Source organism: Acartia tonsa, chromosome 8 (assembly GCF_053477335.1).
Source record: "Acartia tonsa isolate MP-2025a chromosome 8, ASM5347733v1, whole genome shotgun sequence".
Lineage (NCBI taxonomy): Eukaryota > Metazoa > Arthropoda > Copepoda > Calanoida > Acartiidae > Acartia > Acartia tonsa.
The window spans coordinates 28,536,455-28,562,517 of record NC_137267.1 but is presented as its reverse complement, the minus strand read 5'-3'; the positions used below and the strand labels follow the sequence as shown (position 1 = coordinate 28,562,517).

At 29.3% G+C, this 26,063-nt stretch overlaps 1 protein-coding gene across 1 annotated transcript in view; it reads left to right on the top strand.

Annotated features, from left to right (window-relative positions):
- Positions 1 to 25,720, top strand: part of LOC145325306 (immunomodulatory peroxidase-like) — a 119,469-nt gene extending 93,749 nt beyond the window's left edge. The window contains exons 16-21 of the mRNA XM_080168245.1: positions 6,783 to 6,876; positions 7,493 to 7,657; positions 9,480 to 9,549; positions 15,609 to 15,671; positions 16,123 to 16,209; positions 23,708 to 25,720. Coding sequence (XP_080024371.1) covers positions 6,783 to 6,876; positions 7,493 to 7,657; positions 9,480 to 9,549; positions 15,609 to 15,671; positions 16,123 to 16,209; positions 23,708 to 24,116 — 888 coding nt within the window. The 3' untranslated portion in view covers positions 24,117 to 25,720. The remainder of the gene's footprint in view (positions 1 to 6,782; positions 6,877 to 7,492; positions 7,658 to 9,479; positions 9,550 to 15,608; positions 15,672 to 16,122; positions 16,210 to 23,707) is intronic.
- Positions 25,721 to 26,063: the final 343 nt, after the last annotated feature.

Below are 26,063 nucleotides of genomic sequence, written 5' to 3'. Positions count from 1 at the left end.
TTTAAAAATTATTTTTTTCATCAATCTTACATCCAATCTATACATTTTATACACCAAAATGATCGTTTATTCATGTAAAAAGCGCACATAATGCTATTTTGGCCAAAACTCTAATTTTACAGGGTGTCCAACAAAAAGTGTATTTTGGATATCTAGCGTAATACCCAAAATACCTGTCCGAAAAAAATCATTTTTTTTGGCTTAAATCCTGTGTTTTATCTGTGTGCATATGTGGTATATAACGGTTCGGACCACCCGGGACTATAAGGTTGTCAAATTTCACTTTGGGACACCCTGTAAATGTGATTTTTGCGTCTGTAGAGCTAAAACTTGGTCCAAATTGGCTATTTTTTTCAAATTACTCTAATATGTGTCTTAGTATGTTTGGCCATAGTGTTTTCTGACCAGATCAATAATTTCATATTTTTTGGACACCCTGTATTTTCAAAAAAAGAGAAAAAAAAATTTTGTTTTTATTTAAATTTTTTTTCTATTTTTAAGTTACTTAAAACTGTCATATAGATACAGATTTTGACTAATAACAATAATATTTGCCTATTTTACATTTTTTTACACTTTTGGGACACCCTGTGCATGTTTTTGAAAAATGATGGTTTTTGCCCATTTTTGGGGGGAAGGAGTCGTTTTAGGGCCATAGACTATTTCTTCATTTTTGTAAAACTTTTCAAGACACATCATTTGTTATTTATGCAAAAACCGCAAAAACCGACCCGTTTTGCCGTTATTCACCGCCAAAGGCAGAATTTTTTACGTTTTTTGCCGTTCCCGAGGTTCTAATGGGCATTTGTGGTAAGAAGACGTTGATTTATCAAGATAACCGTGAAATACTTTTATTTAAGCATTTTAATTTACTAAATTTCATGTGAAGTAAATTTTTTTGTATATCCAACCGATTTTTGTCAAAAGGAATTTCAAATGCACATGATTTATGTTTCTTTTATCACTTATGTTATAGCAATTATTTATGTTATATTCACTTAATTTTCTTGTTTTAACAATTGAAATCCATCTTGACGAAAAACGGTTAGCTGCACAAAAAATTTTACTTAATATGAAATTCAGTAAATTAAATTACCTAAATAAAAGTATTTAAGAGGGATCTTGATAAATCAACGTTTTCTTACCACAAATGCCCATTACAACCTCCGGAACGGCAAAAACGTAAAAAATTTCGCATTTGGCGGTGAATAACGGCAAAACGGTTCGGTTTTTGCGGTTTTTGCATAAATAACAAATGATGTGTCTTGAAAAGTTCTACAAAAATGAAGAAATAGTCTATGGCCCTAAAACGACTCCTTCCCCCCAAAAATGGGCAAAAACCATCATTTTTCAAAAACATGCACAGGGTGTCCCAAAAGTGTAAAAAAATGTAAAATAGGCAAATATTATTGTTATTAGTCAAAATCTGTATCTATATGACAGTTTTAAGTAACTTAAAAATAGAAAAAAAAATTTAAAAAAAACAAAAATTTTTTTTCTCTTTTTTTGAAAATACAGGGTGTCCAAAAAATATGAAATTATTGATCTGGTCAGAAAACACTATGGCCAAACATACTAAGACACATATTAGAGTAATTTGAAAAAAATAGCCAATTTGGACCAAGTTTTAGCTCTACAGACGCAAAAATCACATTTACAGGGTGTCCCAAAGTGAAAATTGACAACCTTATAGTCCCGGGTGGTCCGAACCGTTATATACCACATATGCACACAGATAAAACACAGGATTTAAGCCAAAAAAAATGATTTTTTTCGGACAGGTATTTTGGGTATTACGCTAGATATCCAAAATACACTTTTTGTTGGACACCCTGTAAAATTAGAGTTTTGGCCAAAATAGCATTATGTGCGCTTTTTACATGAATAAACGATCATTTTGGTGTATAAAATGTATAGATTGGATGTAAGATTGATGAAAAAATTAATTTTTAAAATTGTGAAAAAATGGGTGTTTTTTACATTTTTGTTACCTACCTTCATAGATAGCTAGATATCTAGACATCCAGGGACTCTGAAACTTTTTTTTGGCCATCCAGCATCCTTGAATGACCCAACGGACCAAAATATAGAGTATTAACAAAATCGGAGAGGTAGTGCAGAAAAGTGGTACATTTGGCAAATAATGCACCATATCTAAAAGACATTCTTTGGAATTCTTTTACAACTTAAAGATTAAATTTCATTAATATTGTATAATTTACTTTTTAGTAACAATTATTGCATGCTTTTCAACAAATGAACACAATATAAGGTTAGAATTTGTTTTTTTTCTTTATGTGCCTTATACCTTTTTACAAAGTATTTTATATTAATTTATTTTACTAGCGGCTTTGCCCATAGCCTATAAGGGTAATATATTGTATGGAGTAGGAAAGTAGTCCAAAAAAAACAATTAAATATTCAAAGCTTCCCTGAAACGGACAGTTATTACCGACCAGCATTTTCCAAGATCTTTAGCTTTTAGACCATAAACAAACGTTATGATTTTATCTGTTATCATAGTTTTATTTATTTTGTTGCTTTACATATGATCAAAATTGTTCTTGTATATAGATCTCTTGTTTAGGTTTCGTGTTTGTGTTTACGCAGAAAAAAAAGGAATGCAAAGATTTTGAAAAGATCTATTTTTGTGCACGCAACGATTGTTTTAAAAAGCTTAGGTTTATTTTTCTTAGAATACACTCTAGTCACAATGTGTCATATTATGTTAGAATCTATTTGCATATTTTTTTCTGTCTATAATGTCAAGGTAAATAGGTAAATATCAGGAAAATTAGGGGTCTTAAAGGATAACACTATTGAGATAAATAGATTAAAAACTTCTGAACTCTGTTAGATTACACCTACCAATCGTTACATAAAATTGGGCGCCAAGGAATAAGAAAGTGTGTCTAAAAACTATGGGTACCAGAGTAATGCATAATTCAATTTCCCCTTCCTCGCTGGCCGTTAAATTGGCTATACTCAAAAAACGCCTATCTCAGAAAACGCCTATCTCAAAAAACGCCCATCTCAGAAAACGCCTATCTCAAAAAACGCCCATATCAAAAAACGCCTATCTCAAAAAACGCCTTTTTCATAAAATGCCTACTACATTTTTGAAAAAAAATAAAGCCTAATTCATAATTAGTATTCAATAGAATAATAAAATACTTGTCATTCATGATCTCTTAACACAAATAAACAGTTACTAAATCAACCAGTCAATAAACTATGTATGTACAAAGATGGATAAAATGGTAAACTAAAGAGTAGCTTCTATATTAAGAGAATGGGGATACTTTAGATAAATGGAAAATAGGGGAAAGGAGAAAATTATTGGATAGAGAACTCATTAGAGGAAAGGGTTTAATTGTTGAAGCTTATTCAAAAGTACATAATTTTTAATCTGATAAAAATAAAGAGGAATATAGGGATAAGACATTAAAATAACCTGACCCAATTTTTCCCCCAAAATATATCATCTATGGAAAGTAAAATTTAACAACATGTTAAATTTCTTTATAACTTAAATAATTATTCTAAACTATTTTTTTATTTTGAGGAACAGCTATATAATTCTGATAATTTTAAAGCATATCATACTCAATAAATATTTTTTATATTGTTTGTGTATGTTAATAATTATATAACATGAATATAACATAAATTTCTAATTTTAATGTTTTTTATGTTTTTATATATTTTTATATATTTTTATATGTTTTTATATATTTTTATAAATTTTTAAATTTTTTTTATACTTTTATATATTTTTTTAATATTTTCAATTATTTTTCTTCTTTCAAATTTCTTTTCTTCTTTTAAACTTTGTTTTATCAAATTCAAAAAGATTATGAAACCTTCCTTCTCCTGTAGGGGTGAAGCCCCAAAAAGGCTAATGGCAAAGAAATTAAAAAAAAAACAATAAGAAAAAGAAAAAAAATTGAAGGTTTTAAATAATATAAATCACTATAAATAAATATAAAAAGTTATAATGAGTTATAAAATAAAGAAAATATCTAAAAAAAAAATGTAATTTTTTTTTTCAAAATTCTCCCCTGAAACTTCAGAAAAAAAGCCCCTAGAGGCTAGGGGCAAAGCCGCTAGTATGAAATAAAGAAAGTTAAAACATGAATTCACTAGGTAAAAGTTTTTGTTATTCAATTGTGATCAATTTTCAAAAAGCAAACCTTTAGGTAGTATATTATTGCTCAAAATGATTAAAAGAATAAAAAGTGCCTAAGGAATGTACAAGTGTGTCATTATACTTCAGAGATAGATATTTCAATAAGAAGATTTATAATGTACATATTGGGTAATATTCACAATACCTTCTTAAACTTACATGTTTCACTACAAGATAATTTAAAAAAATGTAGTAGGCATTTTATGAAAAAGGCGTTTTCTGAGATGGGCGTTTTTTGAGATGGGCGTTTTTGAGATAGGCGTTTTTTGAGATAACCCGTTAAATTACCTTTTTTTTTTATCGTAAATGTAAATAATAAGTTAGCCATGATATTTTTTTATGATAAAAATGTTATTTTGAGTGTAATGAATTCGAAGTTTTTTTTTTTTTTACGATCTTGTTTTCTTCGTATATGAATGGTTGTATGTGTGTGTATGCGAATTTTGTTCATTTTATTGCGCATATCAAGAAAAGAAACATGAGGGGTTGTGAATGTAGAAAAAAAAGTATAACACACACTCACTCCACGCAATTATAATGGAATTCCTTTTTTATAAATAGCGAAGATGCTCTATAATTTTAAACGTACATCCGTCTATCAAAACGGCTTAGGAAAAGCTTTATTTTCTTGATACTTAAGCTACTTAAGATGGATTATCAAAATTTTGATGGTGCACATGATCTGACCAATATGCATCTATTAGTTTTCTTTTATTTTGTCCTTTAGTGGAGAATGTTATTCTATGGAGGAAATATAATTTTCTCAGCTGCTATGAAAGACAGCTGTATTAAAGTTTTAAAATATGTTAATTTTAATTTAATATTTAACCTACTTTCATAGGCTGTTCTTGTAATTTTAACATAATGCTCCGATTATATAGGAATGTGATTATACTTCTTTACTTAATGCTATTCTAATGTCATATATGCATAAAGTATGTTATTTTGAATATCAAAAGAACTTTTGTTGACTTTACATTTAGATTCTGGTATGAACTGCTTTTCATATTTTTTTTTTATAAAAACGCATTTAAAGATATTGTACTTAGGTCTAGAGGAATAATAGAACATATTCTTGTTATTCTTGTATTCTTCTTATATTGATTTAAGCCAATTTATATGTAGAGCTTAACATTATTTACTTTGTTTCGCAATTAATCCTACATTATTTCTTTTTAAGTGCATCTTTTGTTCTTCGTTTAAAACATCAAATTAATATTGAGCATTGTTTTATGAAACAGGACTTGTCTGCATTTATGGTAGGTCCGTCAGTTATTATATCTTCTTGTCGACTTTAAATCTTCCAAGATGACTTCTATAACAATTAGGTATAATCTAAAAAGCATAGCAACAATTCATATATTAACAAACAGTTCTCAAGTCCATTTTAGACAAGTTGGTTTTTTGCTGTTTTAACACTAAAATTTTACATGAGTTATCATATTATAGTAAACTGTTAATTCCTAAAACTATTTATTTTTAGGATTAAGTTTACCTATATTAATAGTTAGAGTTAAGGTATATCAATATTTTTTAATTGGTTCCAATTTTCAAAGTATTGATATATTTTGTTGCTTAATTGCTAATGTGTGAAAACCCTAATTCTTTTTTGATGTTGCTTTCTTTACTAACCTTATAAAATGAAATTTATTGCCTATTCTTTGCCAATAATTTGGCAATATCTAGTTTATTGCAAGTTGTACATTACAACAATGCCTCTATTCTATATATCATATTCTTATGTAAAAGTAATAGGAGGTCAAATGGTGTTGTTATATAGCTGACTGTTGATTCGATATAGTTATCATTTACATTGAAGCTTCTTAAAGGTCAAGGGAAGTTATATTCATCCATCTTTAAGTGCCCCTAGAGGCATCTAGGGGGCGAATGTATCTTTCCCTACATATTTAAAACAATCTGTTAATTATATATGCCTATCTATTAACACACGCCTTGTAAAATGGTATACGTTATTTTGTTTTAACCATAGACAATAGTGGCTTTAAATTTAGAGCATTAGAAAAAAAAAAGATGCTGACACTAATTCTAATGTAACAAAAATAAACATCTTTAATAACTAAACTCTATATAAAGAAAGAGATTAATAGAATGACTCATAAACAATTTGCAGGGTATTTGTAAAATGATATTTTCTCAAATCTTTTTAAAAGCGAAGCTTTTCTACTATTAGGGTTGTTCCGTCCGTACGTCCGTACAAACAACATCCTGTATTTAAACAGTTATTCAACAAGTTAACTTACTATTTTGTTTTGACTTTCATACATTTATATTCTGATTATTCAGCTCTGACACTCAACACGTGTTATTGTTCGTTTGTCCTACCGTTTCAGAGCTTCGCTTTTATGGATGTTGTCATCCTTGTTAAGATATAGAGTCTAATTGTTTGTTAGTTAGTGGAGATAATAAGCAAAGAAAATTTTAGAGTTATCCCTTTAGAGGCCTTGACCTTATATTTACCCCGCTAAAGGGGCTTTCCCCTAGTAGGTTTGTAAATTGATATTTAAAATAAATATAACGCAATTAGTTGATGTTAAATCTACCAAGATTTCATAAACTATAATATTTCTTTCAGGTGACCAACCACTTGTTCCAAGCTAAGAATGCCAGTTTTGGTATGGATCTGGTGGCCCTGAACCTTCAGAGAGGCAGAGATCACGGAATTCCAGGTAGCATTTTATTATGTTTATTTTAGAAAACAATGTTTTTTTTTGTTTGGGTATGCTTTACTTTATAAACTTCGCCTTTTTCTTCTTTAAATACCTCCAAATTGTAGGGATACAATTTTTAGCGAAGCTTTTCTTGCTACTATTTCAGAGTAGAGTAGAAGGACAAGCTGAAAGAATTTAGAACTCTAAAAAGCTTCATTATCACGTAGATAAATGTTTACTTTTCAGTGAATTAATTTTTCGTTGTATTTTTAAGAAAAGGACGGTTACTAATGGTTAAAGATCGGTTGATTAGTTGGTAATGTAATCTTTAAGATATAAGTCACGTAATTCGACAAAAAAACTTTTATATAAATCCTTGTGTTAAAGTAACAGGATGTCTCTGTGTGTGTAGCGATGAATCTCAAGATCTCGCTAATGGTTGTTCTGAACTATGAAGCTTTCCATAAGTCCAGGAAAAGTTTATAACTATTTTGGGTGAGGTTATCATTAAAAGTGTATGGTCGAATTTCTTCCTGTTTCCCTACAGGCCTCAAAGGGCATAGACGCTTGTATTAAATAAATTAATAGTTGTACAAAAAATACTTCCAAATCTTTGCAAAACAATCTTTTTAAGGCTACAACCAATGGAGAGAGGTGTGCGGACTGCCCAAGGCCACCAAGATCAAGCAGTTCAGTGACGTCATCCCCCAGAAGATTGTTGAGAGACTGGAACTGATCTACGAGGATGTGGATGATGTTGATCTTTTCATTGCTGGTATCAGTGAGACTCCTGTCAAAGGTAAACGAAGTTTTTTTTTGTTTAAAAAGGATAAAGCAGCAAAAAGTGCCTAAAAAAATGGCGTCATACAATGCAATTGACCAATGATATGCCAGTCTAAATTTATATTGACCAAAGGTAAATATATACTGGCATATCATTGGTCATTTGTATTGTATGACGTCATTTTTATTGGTCACTATATGCTGCTTCAAAGGGATTGACACACACAGCTACGTGCACAGAGCATTTTTATGGGATGAAGAAAAAGGAAAAGAAAAAATACTAAAAACATTAAAATTTTCGAATAAATAAGTATTACAGTGTCTACTTTTTAAAAGCATGATACAATGCAATTAGTATTTTAAATAAAATGCAGATTTTCATATGAAAAGAAAAGAAATTTTATTTTTTTGCGAAGAAAAAAAGAATAAAATAGACACGAAACATTTGGCGTAGAAAATTATATATTTTTGCACGTTAGATTGTATGAAAAAGATATTTTGATAATGTAAATTAACATGCTATCAAATTCAGATATTCTTTTATATTGTTGTAAGTTTTTTTATTTTAAAAACTTTTCATATTTATTTTGCAAAAAAAATCCACCAAATGCTTAAATTTAATAGTCCATGTAATTTATTATTACTGTGTATAATTATCAATTTTCAAATGATTTCACCATAATCGTAATTTTCTTTTGTGCAAATACAGAAAATAAACAAGGATGACTACATCCACAAGTGAAGCATTTGTATCAAAATATTACCTTATTGTTATTGGCATCTTTAAGCAAAATTTTAAAATATCGGACATTTTAAAACCAGAAATCTAAAAGGATAAGACACAGTGACAGATAAATTATGTACTTCCCTAATGATTATTCTCAAAATCAACCATTATGAAGATTTAAATAAGTAATCGAAACGTTTGAACACACAACTTAATAAACAAGGCAATCAAAATTCACTGAATAAGAAAACGTTATTATAAAACTTTGGGGACAAGTGAAATAAACAGCAATTGTCCTCTCTCTCTATATATAAATTTAATGTGATATCCATAAGAGACGGATGTAAACCGTAATGTAGAAAATCTTCATTTTGTCATTTGTAGAAATAATTTTTTTAATAAATTGATTTTGTACAAATTAACCAAAATTGCTCTAGTTTTATTGTGGAAATTTAAAAGGTGGTATTTTAAATTAGACTTTTGTGTTTTGTAGCTACTCTATACAATATTTTTTTTTTGGAAGAATATTTTTATATCGTATCGTATTATAGACAGCTTTGACACCATGGAAACTGTCCCAATTTTGTATAACTTTTGCGGAACATGTTCCAGTTACGTCATATTTTTCTTTCCCGAAAAAGGGAAGGGGGGAAGAAAAAAGAGATGGGAGAAAAGGGGGTTTTCCCCATCTCTTTTGAAGAGATTTTCTTCCCCCCTTCTCTTTTTCGGGAAAGAAAAATATGACGTAACTGGAACATGTTCCGCAAAAGTTATACAAAATTGGGACAGTTTCCATGGTGTCACAGCTTTCCACCGATATCAAAATGAATAATTATAAGATTGAAACCAGTTTTGTTAGACCCGTGGGGCCTAAGGCCTAGGCCAACAAAACTGGTATTGATTTTGTGATTTTTTTAATATTAGCTGTAATTCGATGCTATACATGATTTTTCAGTATGGCTGAGAATTGGTTCTAATCGGTTTAGAAGCCATATTGGGAAAGATTAACAAGTCTGTGTTATTTAAGTTATAGAAACTCTGTTAATTTTTGTATTTTCCCAGGATCTAAACAACTGATAATAATTTTGATTAATTGTTTTTTTTTATGCAGGTGGACTTCTGGGCCCTACCTTCCAGTGCATTGTTGGTGATCAGTTCAAGAGGCTTCAGGATGGTGACAGGTAATAATTATTTTCATGTATAGTGTATACTACTTATTTTGTTCCAGCAATTAATATAGAATCTTGATAGTCTACCCACTCACTTAATCTGACCAATAAGAACACAACGTTGGAATAATACGACCAGAGGAGCAGTTTTTTTAGCTTTTAAATTAGCTTGAATTATTTAATTTTTATGATAAGGCAATAAAGAAATATCCCGAAAAATGTTTAAAAGATATTGGTTAAAAGCGAAAGTATCAAAAAAACAAAAATGATTAAAAATATTTCTCAGATTCATGTTAAAAGCGCACATTTAAAAAATGAAATTGCACAATTTTTGCATGCTTTGTATTTCATAATAATGGTAATCTGGACTCCTGGAGTATTCATGGCAAAAATTTCCGATTGATTAGCTCTGAGTTTTACAAAACCGTAGAAAAATAGTAAATGCTTTATATAAATAGCAGAATTTTTTTTTTTATATAAGATTTATTTTTAGCAATGACCCTTATAAAATAATGCATGTCCTTCAGTATCACTAGAATTAGTTCACAAAATTAGAGTGGAAACACTTAAGCTTTTATTCTAAATTAACTATATTGTTAAAACATGTATAATAACTCTCAATCAATAATGCTTCTGTTAATTTCATTTCCAAATTATTAATCAAAAAGAACAATGGAGAAATTTTAGTATGAATTTTCTGCCAATTTATTAAGGGAATTAAAATTTATTAAGAATAGATCATCATTTACAAAAATTAGGATTCAATCTCAAATTTTTTTTTGTTTCTTGATTAATTAATCTAATACTAATATATATTTGTCCATAATTAAGCTGTTTTTATCAAAGGAAATAAATAATTTTGCAAACATCAAAACTTTTTCTATAATGCCTAGTTTTCCTAAAAATACTTGAATACAGGGGCTTTACATTCAACCAGAAAACTAGCTTAAAACCATCCTAAAAATTATATCGAAAAAAAGGAATCCTAAAACCATCCCAGGACCTATGTGAAGCTTCCCTAAAATAGAGATCTCACTCGGTTTAGTAGTTAATTTTTATCTCTTTTCCTTCTTGTTAAGATTAATCTAATTAAAGAGTTTAATCAAATCAGATATTCTTTATATATTGCATTCTAAGCCTTGAAAGACATATACACACTAAATGCATCATATTAATTGATAATGATGTTGTATTTATGCATTTAAATTTGCATAATTTTTTACTCCCGTATTTTTTTTCATGAATAAATATTTTTATTTGGATTGAGAAATGGTTTTAAGCAAACCATTATCATTCAATTATTATAATCTAAAATGGATAGGACAACTTTAACATGTTAAATTTACGACCAAATCTACATATAAAACCATACAATAAATGTGATGTAAAAAATCTTATAAGGGTAAGAAGAAAGAGAACGATAAATTAATGAACACCCCTAATGATAATAAACAAATTGATCCTTTCGTAGAGTGTAATTATTTGTGAAAAAGTTGCTTCACTGTAGATACAATGATGCAATAAAAGTTTTTCTCGTATTCATTCGAATCCGGTGGATAGGAACCAGTTCTCATCCATACGAAAAAAACTATGTCTAGCATCGTATTATATCCAGCTTTCTACGAATATAGAAATGTACAATCATAAGATTAAAACTAGTTTTTTTAGCCGGTGACTTCGTCACCTCGGGGCTAAAAAATAACTAGTTTTAATCTCATAATTGTACATTCTATATCCGCGGAAAGCCGTTTATAATACGATGCGAGAAATAACTATTAAGCTAATGAATGAGATGCTTCTGAAACTTTGGGTACTACCAGTATAATTTAGTCTAATGTCCTCTCCCTGCATTAACACATTACTATGCACTTGACACATTCTTGTTCAGTGCAGCGTATAATTATAACGAGCATCTAATTTAATTTATGAATAACTTTTTATTAAAAAACAGAGATTCAGAGATGAGTCAAATAAGGATAAATTTATCTTCCCCCCAATTCCAAAAGATCTAAACAATGTTCTTGAATTTTTTATTGCTTTATTTATAAGGATTTTTTTTAAATTGCAAAATTCGAAATTTAAATATAGCTATAATTATTTTCAATTTGCAGAGAAGCCTGAAACCTATCCCTCTGTTTCCCTGATACAAACGACACGCTTTGCTTTTTTTCACCTAATTGATTTTGATACATTTTTAAGCTTACATAAAAATTAAATTAGCTTACATTTAGAAAGAAAATGATTTTAAACTATCCTGGACGTATTATGAATCTTCCTTGAAGCACTGAAAGTCTTTACGGACTCAATACCATATATAATAGAATTTGTCTTTTCCTTACGACAATAAACTTACCTTAAATTCCAAGTTAGCAATTCTTAAGAATTCAAAATGATAAATTATCATTTTCATTGATTCCTGTTTAGTGTTTTGTCGAGGATTCGTTAGCTTATTCATGCTTCTTTAATTATTGATTATTGTGTTCATTTTTAGATTATTTTTAGCTGCGTTACTTGTGAACTTAGGTGTCCTTGTTATAATATTTAATGCTTGAATTAATTGTAAATTGATTTATATAATAATTTTGCAACTTAAACAATAGCTTGTCAGGCCAAAAAGTTAAATAAAGAGATACATAGTAATTTTAAAAGCTAACTTTTCTTCAATTCAAGGAAAGTTTTTTACTTAGCCAGATAGACGTCAAAACTCTAGTTTTACAGTGGAGTTGATTCTTATGATTTTTTACTGTTACTTTTAAATAAGTTTGTCATTTACAAATTAAAATGGGCATTTATTTTTTACTTTCTTCCTGTCTTTCAGTCCATAGTTGCAATTTTATTGTCTTGTAAAACGACTGTTTCTATAGTTTTCAAATGCAAAAATAACATTGTAAAATGAAAGTACCCTACTTCTACTATTATGCTATTCTCAACAGTAAAAAGACCACTTTAAAACCCGTGTCGTTAGTCGTGATGTATCCTTTCTATGGGATATTTTTGACAACTCCTATATTATGCTGTTTTTGCTTTATAGTCAAAATTTTAAATAGTCAACTACCCCATCCAATAAAAGTATACAAGACCACAGACATGACCTTTTAATTACCTTAGTTTATGAGCCCTGCTTGTGATAGTATATTCTACTCTTTCTATCTATGTCATGCGCATGGCATAGTGTTCTCTTACAGTGTTCCAGTATAAGACAGTTCCAAACACTAAACCTTCTTGACCGCTTTAAGAATTACTGAATTTCTTTTTGTATTTTTAGAAACACTCAATTTACCTTTCTACAGGAGAAACCATTTTTTGATCATTCCTCCTTGTACTGAAATTGCCAAAGTGTTTTTGCATACCCTCGAAAAAATAGCTTAAAACCTACAAAGGAACAATACAGAGATAAAGACGCATTGACACTGTCGTTTGAGAGATATTCTAGAACACGCGACTATCGTTTCAAAGGCGTTGGTATAACCTTTAATACGTTTTTGATGATTTATTATTTTTTAGTTGAATTGTATAAACATTATCTCATTGATCCTTGTGCAAAAGTTATCATTTTCTTTGTTTTCTAAGTTTGTGCGCAAATTTTTAACAAAACTTGCAGAACAGTCAAATATTTTGTACAAATTGATAGCAAAATTTATAATTTATGTTTATTGTATGCTTTTTGTGCCTGCCTTAATATCCCTAAACGACAGCTAATAAATTCAACTTTACTTGGAGGTTTTGTACTTGTAATTGTTGTTTCTAATGAATCTAAATCACACACTCGCCATTTTTTAAAATTAAAAGGATTAACAATTTTTAATTGGTTTTATTGGAACCCTAGCTTTCATTAAGAAACGCCCACTGTACTTTTTTATACTTTCCCCCCTACTTATAATTTTCACTTTTTAAATGCAAACAGTCTCTATAATTATTTATTTCTATTGTGACTTCGTATCAAGTATTGGGTTAGGAAAGTTTTTTGGCTATTATGTTGGCTGGGGGGGGGGGGGGGGGGGTGGCTGGATAACATTTCCAAAAACTAATCATAAAGAAACTCCACAAATATTTCTATTCTCTTTTACAATTTTTTTTATTTACTTAGATTCAAGATCCTTAATGGCCAATAAATTGATTTACATCTCCAACGTTAATACACAAAATTAGTGTAGATTACAATTAGTTTTTGAAAAACTTTTGGGACTTGTGTAATAAACAGTCCATTGTCCCCTCTGTCTATGCAAAATCCTTTTTATTTTCATTTGTAAATAATCATTTTTAATTTTCTCGTATTTCAATGCTCAATGATAATTAAAACTGAGTAATGATAGAAAATAATTAAAAAAGGCTTTTTATTGAAAGTTTTATTGTAAAAATTATTAATATTTATAATTCTGAATTTTAAAAACAAATTTTACCGATTAAAATGCTTAAAATCCCGTATGTATGACAAAATTGTTCCCTTCCTATAAAAAGAATTACTCTTTTTTTAGAGTAAGCAATCTTTTAAACGAACAACAGATTTGTTTGTAGAAGATTAAAAGATATTTTACTAAAACTGTTAATAATAAAAAGATTGTAATTTCAATGTCAAGCATACCTTGTCAAAATAAAAAAAAATATTCTATAATAGCTTTTTAAATAAAAACTAATGCCCCAAAAAGGCTTGGCTAGTTTCATTCTTGATTCTGAATAATATTTTATTATTAATATTGAATCTGATTGAAATCATGGGCATATAAATTGATTTTTTATAACCTATCCCATCAATAATAAAAAATGGGTGTAAACTCTTGGTCTATTGCAATAATCAAGATATTTTTAATTGAAAATCATATCTATTATTTAATTAAATCAAAACAATATACGACATAAAAATAAAAATGTTAACAATCTATAAAAAGGTGGATTACATGCAAATGTAGGAAAAAAACGATGCTTTTTAGTGCTCATTTTCTGATTTTTGAGGCTCAGTTTTGCCAGAGCATCTAATTTTCAAAGAGATTTTGTTAATTTTTCACCTTTGTGTTAAGATTAATCATATATATTAATTATTTAATAATGCTTTTAATATTTTTTCTCGTATTCATTTGAATCCGGTGGATAGGAACCGGTTCTCATGAATACGAAAAAACTATGTCTAGCATCGTATTATATCCAGTTTTCTACGAATATAGAAATGTACAATCATAAGATTAAAACTAGATTTTTTAGCCGGTGCCTTTGGCACCTCGGGGCTAAAAAAAACTAGTTTTAATCTTATAATTGTACATTCTATATCCGCGGAAAGCCGTTTATAATACGATGCGAGAAATAACTATTAACGCATTATAATAAGTAAACATAAAGCAAAGGTTTAAAAACTATTTTGAATATCTTATTTAATCCATAAATTTTGATTTGAATAATATTTTGTCTGGTGCCATATATGCAAATAAATGTAAATAAATATGGTTAAGTCTCAACTCATTGCCAACACATTCTAAATTTGATACATTTTAAGATGTTAATAAAATAGATTTATTACCCTAGATGGTCTGTCAGACACAATTATCCTTTCAGATTAAAAAAAGAATTTCTAGCAGACAAGGATTTTTGTTTTGTATTTAGTCACATATGATTCATTCTAATAGTATGAGCGATATTCGATATAATTCCATTAAAAAACAGCAAATAGTACCTAATAAAAATGACGTCATACAATACAAATGACCAATAATATGCCAGTAAACATTGTAATTGACCAATGGTTAAATATGTACGGGACTATCATTGGTTTTATGTATTGTATGACGTCATTTTTTATTATGCACTATTATGCTTTTACTACATTTGGTTTGTACGTAGAGCCAGTCTATTGAAGTAAAGTCTAACCATTATTTATACAAACCATCGCAGACAACCAACCAACCTTTCTTCAATCAATGCATTATACTATGTTGTACTTGTTTTGGACAAGGCATTCCCAAGACGTTTGGTATACATGAAGTAGGGTTTTCGAGATTAGAACACCTTCACTTAATATAGTTATCATTTCACAACAAATTTTAAAATCTTAAATTTACTAATTAATGTTATTTTTTTTATAGATTTTTCTATGATTCTGAGTCTAACCCTGGCAAGTTTAACGAAGCTCAGTTGGCTGAAATCAGGTAGGTTTTATAAAGTTTATCAATTCATAACACATATCTTATCTTCTAGTTATAAATATTATCAGGGATCGGAAGCCTCACGTAAGCCGCGTGTAAGCCTCAGTGAAATCGTGATTTTATCACTATAAAATTCAGCTGGATGTATAAAACGGCTCTTTAGCAGACAATCCTTCTTTCTTAAATTTTTTTTTATGCTCACAAGCAGGTTTAAAACTGAGGCTTATGCGCGGCTTACGTGAGGCTTCCGATCCCTGAATATTATAGCTTAAAAATTTATTTTTTTAAAAATCAACTAGTTTGGAGAAAATAATAAACAAAAATATTTTGACATTTAATAAAAAATGACTCGAAAAATTCTTTATACTATCTTAAATAATGCTAAAAGTTTTATTAATTATAAATTTTTGCTGGTTTTCGAGATATTTCTATAATGAAATATTTTTTTTTGTAGAAAATCGAGTTTGGCCCGTATCCATTGTGACAACGGAGATCATGTCGCCCAACTTCAACCTTTGATTTTCAGACAAGTATCTCAAATGTAAGTAACATTATTTCTCCTTGATTTGAAGACATCAAAACTCTCACCAGAGTCTATTTACTAAATGTTCCGCAAATTATCATTTGTTTGTATTTAAAATGTCCTTAGCTTATAATAGAAATGATATTGTCTATAATGAATTTTTCTCTGATAAGAAAAAAAATACTTTAGCTTCTTACGCTACTCTGTTTGTTACGTAAACTCTCTATAGTATAGTATATCTTCCCTCGTTTCGTTGGTTTAAAATTTGAAATCAAAACAAAATAAATAAGTTTCATAACATTTAGAATAAACTGCTTTATAAAAAGTTATATCTTTATAGAAACAAAACAAATTGCAAAAAATGACAGCAAAATTAAATTAGTGTGCGAAAATAACATAAAGTTGTCTGCACTATGCCACATATCTTTATTTTATTAAACAAAAAGTCACAGAAATTTAGTGAAATTACAAAAAATCCAAACAGAGACGATTACATCCAAGTTAGCGAAGCATTTTCAATAGATTTTAAATTGTGTCGTTTTGTAAAAGTTAGACTATAGTGTACCGTCCGTCCGTAACGGATAGATCATTTCGGTTATTTATAAATGCTAGAATTGTCCTATCGATATCAAACTTTGTATAATGATTCCAATATCAGTCAGGTTTAATTTAGAAAGCGAAGCATCTCTATCTATAATTAGAATAATGATCAGAATGTCCGTTTGTTCATTTAAATCAGGTTGATTTTTAACTTTTTTGACAACAAGTTTATGTGATATGATCTGATTTTTGGAATACTGATTCCCAAGACAACTAATTACAATATCATAAGTAAAGCATCTCTATAATCAAGTCCTAAACATGTAGGTATGACTTTTAAACAGTATCCTGTATTTAACAGTTTTGCAACAAATTTCCGAAAAAGGGGTTATTAGAACCCCGACATCCTAATTCACTGAAATGGCCCCAACTACCAACATATAAGAATTGAATAATATCATCGCTGTAAACAACAAAGTTGTGGACAAGAGAAACTTGTTTTGCTTGCCAATATTCATACCTTGTACAATAATTAATCATCTGTTCACACTTTTTTGCAGCTCGCAAAAACAAACAAAACGATAAAAAGCATTTCCCATGCCAATTTTATAATTAAAATTTCTTTTGCCAAAAATCATATTGGTTAGTTAGTTGTTAATTGGTCGGTTTGTCTGTCTGTCAAACACAAAATTATACACAGTTGAGTAAAATAAAGAGAAAGGGGGCATATGACTGTAAATTGCACTGGTAATCAAAGTTTTATAACCACGATATATTATTAGTTATTTCAAAAACCTTTGGTACTTCTATTTATTTTTGATTGCTAGGTCACCAACTAGTACAGTCCAAACTTTTTTATCAATTATTTTAATCTACAGAAGTTGTAATATTTGGTTATGGTTATAATCTATCGACTAATGTCATGTCCTTTAAGATTTTTGAGAGATGCGAATAATGAAACAACGGAATATTAGAAACAATTTGCTTACTACTTTTATGACCTCTAGTGGATTCTCCCATAGTTTATTGGAATTTAAAATGCACAATCTGAATGGTTTATAGATAGTAATACAGTAATAAATATCTTGCCTAAAATTTCAACAAGTATTGAAAAAATTATTATTTTTGAGATTAAAGTTATTATTTGTCTTGACCATAAGGTACCAAAGATTTTCTAGATTTTAATTAAAATAATACAAATTTGATTTCTCATCTAAAAATAAAAAAATATACAATTATAAACACTGCAGAAAGAAAATAGAAATTAAAAAATAGATAATTGAAAAAGCAAATTAAATTCCCAAATATAAACTTCAACCAATCCAAAAAAACCGAACCAGGATGTTTTTATAAAAGCGCAGCTACACTAGAGTACCTATGTACGTCTGTCATTAACTACATCACTTTTCTAAAGTCTCTACTATACAGTAACTACGCAGTATAGGCTAACAGTATCTACACTGATTCTCTCTAAACAGATATTCAAAATCATTGCTTTTTACAGGTTTTTGTCTAAAATATACAGAAACATTATGACATTGTTGTTGCAGCGCTACTTATCAACAAAATAGTTCTTGTTATTTTATATAAAATTTCCTTGCGCAATTATGATCAAAAAGTACAAATTTGCTTTTCTATTTTTTCTCTCCTTCAAGCTTACCTATCTAAAAAAGCGAATCTTTGACCCTGTCTGTAATTAGTGCTAGCTTACCGCATGCCCCTTGATCCTACACAGTAACTTTTTGCGGAATTATTACAAAATTCGCCGCTTTTCTATCAATAATTTATTTTTAGATTGCGTAAATCATTAAGTTATATTGAAAAAAAAATGGTTAAACGTCTATTAAACACTTTCAAAAATATTAATTTATAGGTAGAATATGCTTCCATCCAAAAATGTAAAAAGGCAGAACTTTTAATTTAATTCTGTAATTTATCTTTCATCAATGTTTTAAAAAGTTATATATTTATTCCATAGTATAATAATTTTTCTCTTTACAACTAATTTTTATCCTTTTGGGTAAAAAAAATTAAAAATCTGCTTTGATGATGAAACTCGGCTTGATATAATTTAAATTTTGCATCAACATGATAATTGCCCAAATTTTCACACCCTGCGCTCAATATTTTCTGCTAACATTCTCTAATAAAAATATATATTCGTCATTATCTGGTATGATAAAATGATGTACATCCCCAATGATGAAAAATTGCCCATATCGTAGATTAAAAATGGAGGACATCATTCATTTCTAAAAAAAATCCTTAAAAAACTTAATTCAGCGACCCGTGAATGTTATAAAAATTATGAAATCAACAGTTAATGAGATTAGATATATGAAAATTAGAGCTAACATTTATAGATCCGTTTGAATTATGTCTAGTAATTGAGTGTGTGTATGTGTTACAATTTTCCTTTGGTATATAGCCATGCAATGAAGTAATGTGTGAAATGAAAAGTAGGACGAAAGAAATGTAGGTATATGTTTGTAAGATTGTAATTATTGGTGGAAAAGTTTTGACACTTCTAGTTTACAACCAACACTTAATTGAAGCCCTCAAAGTTTTTAAGCCAGCCAACGAATGATAGAGATGTGTATTTTTTATATAAAATTTAAAGCAGAATAATAATATATAGCCTAATGTCCCCTCCCTCCTTAGAAACTTATTACTTTTTTCAAAAAACGCTAGAGTGTCTCTATAACTTTTCCGTCTTATATTTAATCTGCCTTGCTATATACAAGATTATGAATTCATAACTTTGTTCCTTTATACCTAGATAGTTAGCTAGCTAGATAGCCAGTAGTAAGCTAGCTAACAAAAGACCTAATTAAGAATAACAATTATGCAAATGAGATATCATTATACATGTAGCACTATGCTCTCAAAATTAGTTTACCTTGTAGTTCAAGCAAAAAAAAAATAACAAAAGGGTTGGGCATACAAAAGGTCTATTGCGGAGATTATTTTCTGGAGTTAAGCACATCATTAAAAAAATTGAAATTACTTAATAATAAGCTGTTTAGAAGAAAACCATTTTATTTGTTCGAAATAAGATCTTTGAGTTGTTTTGTTAATACCATTCAAATATTCCTAAATGGACCTTTCTTCAGAGGGTAATGGGGGGGAAAAAAACACTATTATTTAAAAATGTAATGTTTTGACTGAAAGTATCAAATAAAGTTTTATAATGAATGAATAATAAAAGGATAAATCATCTAATGAATGTGAATTAAGGCAGGGATAAAGGAAAGAGTTATTATATTTCTTGGCTTCTGTTTTAAAATAAATTTAGATTAAGTGGAGATAGGTTGATCTAATTGTCCTTGACCCTTAAAATTATATGGCTAAGTGCCGTTTATATGATCTTACTAGACAAACACACGCTTTTACCCTCATCAACTTAAGCATTTCATGTAAAGCATTCACGGAAAGGTTCCTGAAAATTCACCATTTTTAGGACTAAACCTTTGATAAATTGAGAACAAATAAAAAATATTAGAAATATACTAAAATATACTTTATTTTTATTTGTATCCTTTAATCTCTGAATTTAAAGCTATTCCTAGTGTGTCTGTCTTTGTTAATTGATTACATTTATAAATTCACAACTTGTATGTGAACAGAATTAAAACAAGGATAGATAAATCCTTATGAGCAATAAAAAACACCAAAAAAACTACAGTTCCTTCTAATAAAATAGGAAAGGTAAAAATTGGTAAAGTGAGGTTTATACTTGTTTTTAGCCTCCCGCAAGGTCTAAGGAATTGCTTAGGCGGAGATTGGAATAAATTAAAAATAAGGGGAGTAGTTTTACATTATTTCTTAAATACTCAGGTCAGGTTAGGTTATGTTTCGTACATGGTAGCCCTGCAAGGTTAGAGCACCGTAAGTGTTGGCCCCACAGGATTAGAACACCAGCAGGGCCGGTTTGGCATGGGGAAAAATACAACTTGCTCTTTTTCAAATTAGTTAAAATATAAGGGAGGAAGCTTTCAGTACTCGCTGTGCACCTTAAGGGAAAGCACCCAATTTTCAATAAAACTAATTTTAGTACTACTAATATAATTTCAAGAAATATGTTTTATAGTCAAAGAAAAGCTTAATGCTCAATGAAGTTTAAAATAAGCTTTTTACCATCGGACCAACTCAATCATTTACCGTGTATCAACTGATAATCATATGTACTATGGGCTCTAAGTGGGCAAAATTTAGAAGATTTATTGAGAAATGCAAACGAAAATTGCAAAATGTTTTGCTATTCTAACTAAATATTGAAAATGTTAATTATTAATATTATTTCTACAAATATAACAAATTAAATTGACGCATTTTATTATTGAAGTTATTTTAATATTTTTCTATAGGCGCATTATTGAGTAAAATTTTGTAAATTTTGTCCTTTATATATTATAGTATATTGTAAAACCATAATGAATCTATCCATCAATCAATCAAGCAAGCAAGAAAATAACTCTTCAATGATACTTCATCCAAAATAGTTTTATCTCAGTTAAGTTACATAATGTAATTTTTCAATTTTAGTTTTTGGTCCAATTTAAAAGAATTGGCTTCTTGCCTTCATAATATTAAATTCAAGTGCTTTTATTTCACTATTGTCTTCTTTTGTTGAGTTCTTTTATTTTAAGGCTCTTTTGTTTATAAAATACAGGATACTGTTTAAGGACATATTTTCGTTTTAGGACTTGATTATATAGAAGCTTCGCTTATAACATTGTACCTAGTGATATTAGAAATTGGTACTCCAAAAGTCAGATAAATATGATAATTAAAACATACAAAAATTTGTTATCTAAATTAAAAATCAACATGTTTTAAATGGACATGCGGACGATTAAAGGTTGCTACGCTTCCTAAATCATACCTAATTACAATAGTTTGAAATCGATAGGACAATTCTAACTTTTTTAAATTAACGAAAAGAGCTAACTGTTAGACTGACGGACCGCTTATAATTAAAATCTTAGCTTTAAAAATGAATGCATACCTCTAAATCTTGAGATGTCATATTTTTAGCTGTAGTGAAAGAACCATTTTTCAAACTGTTTGACATTATAAACATAACTTTATTGTCATATCAGCTTTGATCAGATTAGATTAGGCCATAAAGCAAACCGAATAGAAAGGCTCGTCAGCAGCCATCCATTTAAAGAAATGTTTGGCTGTACTTTTTTTCTTATAAAGAACAGCTCGACTTTGGTTGCATTTTATTGAATTTTGTTGCGAATAAAGGGTAGAATAATGACTTACTGGTAGCTTCGGATATGCATTGTTGTCTTAACCATGACACTTTGGTTAAGTGTGACTTCCGAATTTGCGGGAAGTTCTAGAGATCTTAGTTTGACGGACAAAAACCCCCAATACCAGGAACCATCAAGTTTCAACAGCAGGTTTCAGTATAGATTTATTGATACAAACTATTTCAAAGTCCTGAAATTACAAAATCAATTAATACAAAATTCCAGTTTTTATAACCACGTAATATTATTTGCTTTTTAAAAATCTTTTTTTCTACGGTTAAGAATCTTTGGGTACTTTGGCTTTAAAGGAAAATTATTTGGTTTAATAGATCATTGTTAAATGCAAAAATAAAGGCACATAAAAATTACTAAAACATAATAATTGAATCATAATAAAGTTTCATGTTTAGCTGGCTAAAGCCTTTTAAACTTAATAAATCCGTCCTATACACCATTCAATTTAAATAAAATGAACAAAATCTACCTGAAGTTCTTATGGTTTAAAGCCCCTGGTATACTAGGGTTGTTCACGCACTATGAGACCAATGATAGGCCCGACTTTATTCTCCGAAATCTTCATCCACTCACATATCATTCAAAAGTAAAGAACGTGGAGACATCAAAACATAAACAACATTCCATGCCGCGTCTCTTTAGGAAAGAAAAGTCAAACAAAGACGACATTTGCGCTGAATTGGAATTGTGAATAAGGAAATTAATTTCGATCTTGATAAACACAAAGCTTCCTCGAAAAGAGGTTAAGACAATTGTCCAAAGTTAAGCTGCTTCTTTTTTTTACTGGTGGCTCATTAGTAAACTTTTAGTAGAGACTAGGGACGATAATGGCACGTCAATATGATTTCTCGATCTTAAAAACGGCATTCTAGCTATAAAGTAGTTGCGCTATTCTATAATTTTATATGTCCGTGTGTCGAAACATTTTGGAAACCACATAATTTTATCGGCTTCTCTCTAACAGAAACGACTTGAGCTTTTTTGTAAAGATTTCCTCTAATAATGAACATCCAGTATATAATTTACTTTGTTCGTTGGTTATGCTACAAAAGTCAATTGTATATTAAAAAAAAATATGTATGTCTATTGAAAGGGTCTATCTGAATATACATTTGTTGCCATGGATGCCAAAATTAAAAAAGGTGGAACGAATTTTTGTTTGTGTTGGTGATGTTTTGCATGTCAAAACTAACTGTGTGGCGAGTTAGTAGAGTATCTCATAATGAGAAAAAAATCTACCAAAATAAAATTTTAAAATCCACTTATTTATCTTTCGAAAAATCTTCCAAACCAAGTTAGAAGTACGCAAATATAAATAAAAAATAGAACCATGGATTAATATATTTAATTTTGGGGACATTCTACATGTAAATTGTCTAATAGCATTAAAGAAAGAAAATAGTTTCTTGTTGAAGCCATAAACAGAACATAAAGAGATACAAATAGTTTTGGGTTCATGTTATTCTTTTAAATTTCCATTGCGCATATAACCTATAGATAGTGAATGACAGTGCGTCAATACACAAAATTACTATATTGCTTTAGAAAATTTTCTTTATAACTATAAATTTGCTTGCCAAATATGTCTTTCTCTTTAGCAGTTAACTGTTATTATTTAAAGCGTAGTTAGCTTGTCATTCCTACGCTCCTTATGGTAATTTTTTATTTACAGATTTTGTGAAATATTTTTTTTCTTTCAGCAACCCTCTGGTTCCCTGTGACGCCATCACTATCCCCAAGGTCGACCTGTACGCCTGGAAAGAGGATCATTACGGTCATCCCGTCCACCACGCCGCTCCCGTCCACACCGTGCACCACTCCGCTCCCCTTGTGCACCACGCTTCCGCCGCTCTTCACCACACCTCCAGCTATGCCCCTACCCCTGCCCCATACTATGAACCTGCCCCCGCCCCGGCTCCCCACTATGCTCCCGCTCCCGCCCCTGCTCCCTACTCCGCCACTCCCGCTCCCTACACACCCACTGTGCATGCTAGCCAGTACACAAGTACCTATACAAGCCCCTATTCCGCCGGCGGTAGCGGTACCATCATTAAGCCATTTGTTCATACCCCCCTTCACAGCTTTCACGGCACTGTTGGCAAAAAGTAAATAAATTGAAGTGTTGACCAATATTATTCATTTTGTTTCTGTGTGTTGTGCTATAGTTTATATGTGTTTTATACATAAACATGTTGATATTATAAGAAATTACAATTACAACATGTTTTTGTATAATTTAAATGATTTGATATAGAAATTAATTTATTAAAAACATTTATCAATATTCAAAATTTATAGGTCATATTTTCATCCTTTTCCTCTTAAATAAAAACCTTTTTTTCCATTTTCACTATTTCTTTCTGCTCATCTTTGACAGTTATTTTTTCAACTCTTTTTTTTCTCATCTCATAGTTAGAAGAAACTAGAATTATTCAAACTTTAAATTTAATTTTGAATATTGTATTAATGTTTCCCTATCTTGCCAGTTGTATTCAGCCCAATATTAAAAGAATGAAAAAGAAGAAAGCTAATTATTTTTTCATTATTAATTGTATTCGGGCTGCTTTTATTATTATTATTGTATGCTCAAAATGTAAAAGTAAAAAAATAACTTTTGCTGATTATTAATTTTAAAAAGTTTGGCTCATTATAATAGTCTTATTGTTACTGTAGAATAATTAAAAGAATAATAGTATTTTACTAGTCAATATGTTTTAAATTTTTATATTTTTAAATACCGCATTTATCATCAAAAAACTAGATAATTTTCCTAGTAAATATTAATCCTTTATAAAGTCCAATAAAAGAGTTTTTACTTATCATGAACTAATCTTAATTGTCATTTATCATTCAGAATCAATAGTTTGGTTATTTAAACATCTCCCCCTCCCATTGATAAAAGAAACCCACTAGCAAAGCAAAACAAACCAATGTGAACTTTAATATTTTAAGCATTCGAATCAACAAAGGGGCATTGAGAAAATGACGTTCTTGCTTTACAGCCAAAACAATTATTTATTTTTAAAAAGAACAATATTATCAAATTCATTCAATACTTTACATATGTTTTTGTGGATTTTTTTTGATTGCTAAATTTTAAAAGTTTTAGTTTGGTTGTAAAGTAGAAGCATAATTTTCAGATGACAAAGCGGTTCAATCTTAAATTGAGAAATGTTTGGGCATTGATGCAGTCTATTATTTATTCATACATCCAAGGGCAAACACATGGGTTGGTTACTATGCTTTTTATAGGAAATCTGACTTCATATCTTTTTTGATGGGCGAAAATTGTCTCATTTACACATCAAAGACATGTTTTATCAAAGTCAGCCATCCTCAATTAATCCCCCCTTGCCAACCATGTGCTTGCCCCTAGTTGAAAATACTTTAGATTTAGTTCCTGTCTCTAATCTAGTCGACTAGAAATATTCTATTTTTGTTATCAAATATAAATTTAAATTAATATAAAACAAGAAATGACTGATTTTTCTTTAAATTTTAGTTCTTTTTTTATTGACTAAAGCTCAATCTAGTTCCATAATTCTAGTCTTAATAAAAACTTATCTAGATTTTATTTTTTAAAGCCAAAAAACAAAACAAAATAACATTTAACTATTTTAGAATATAAAAAAACCTTATAATTTTTTAATATTACATGTGCCAAATAAGAAATATATGTTTTTTCTTCATTGAAATATATTAATAAATATTAATAGCATTTTTTTTTGATTTGCAAGGCATGTCATATTTGCATTTGCATAAAAATGTATGTTTTAGGGAGGTATATCTAACCATCTTAATTTGAAACTCTGGGTACCACTATAAATTACAGTAAAATACCCCCCCCCCCTTCACCCCCACCTCGTCGGTCTCTCATACCTATATAAAAGGAATATCAAGTAAGGGCTAATTTAATTCCTTACTTACCTAACCTAACGCAATTAGCGCAATAAAATATATTTTTTTTTAAATATTTGCGGTCCATATGTGATATGAGGAAAATGTCAAACTAAAAAGCTTTGAATGTTCCCCGCAGACATAACTAAATACTATAAT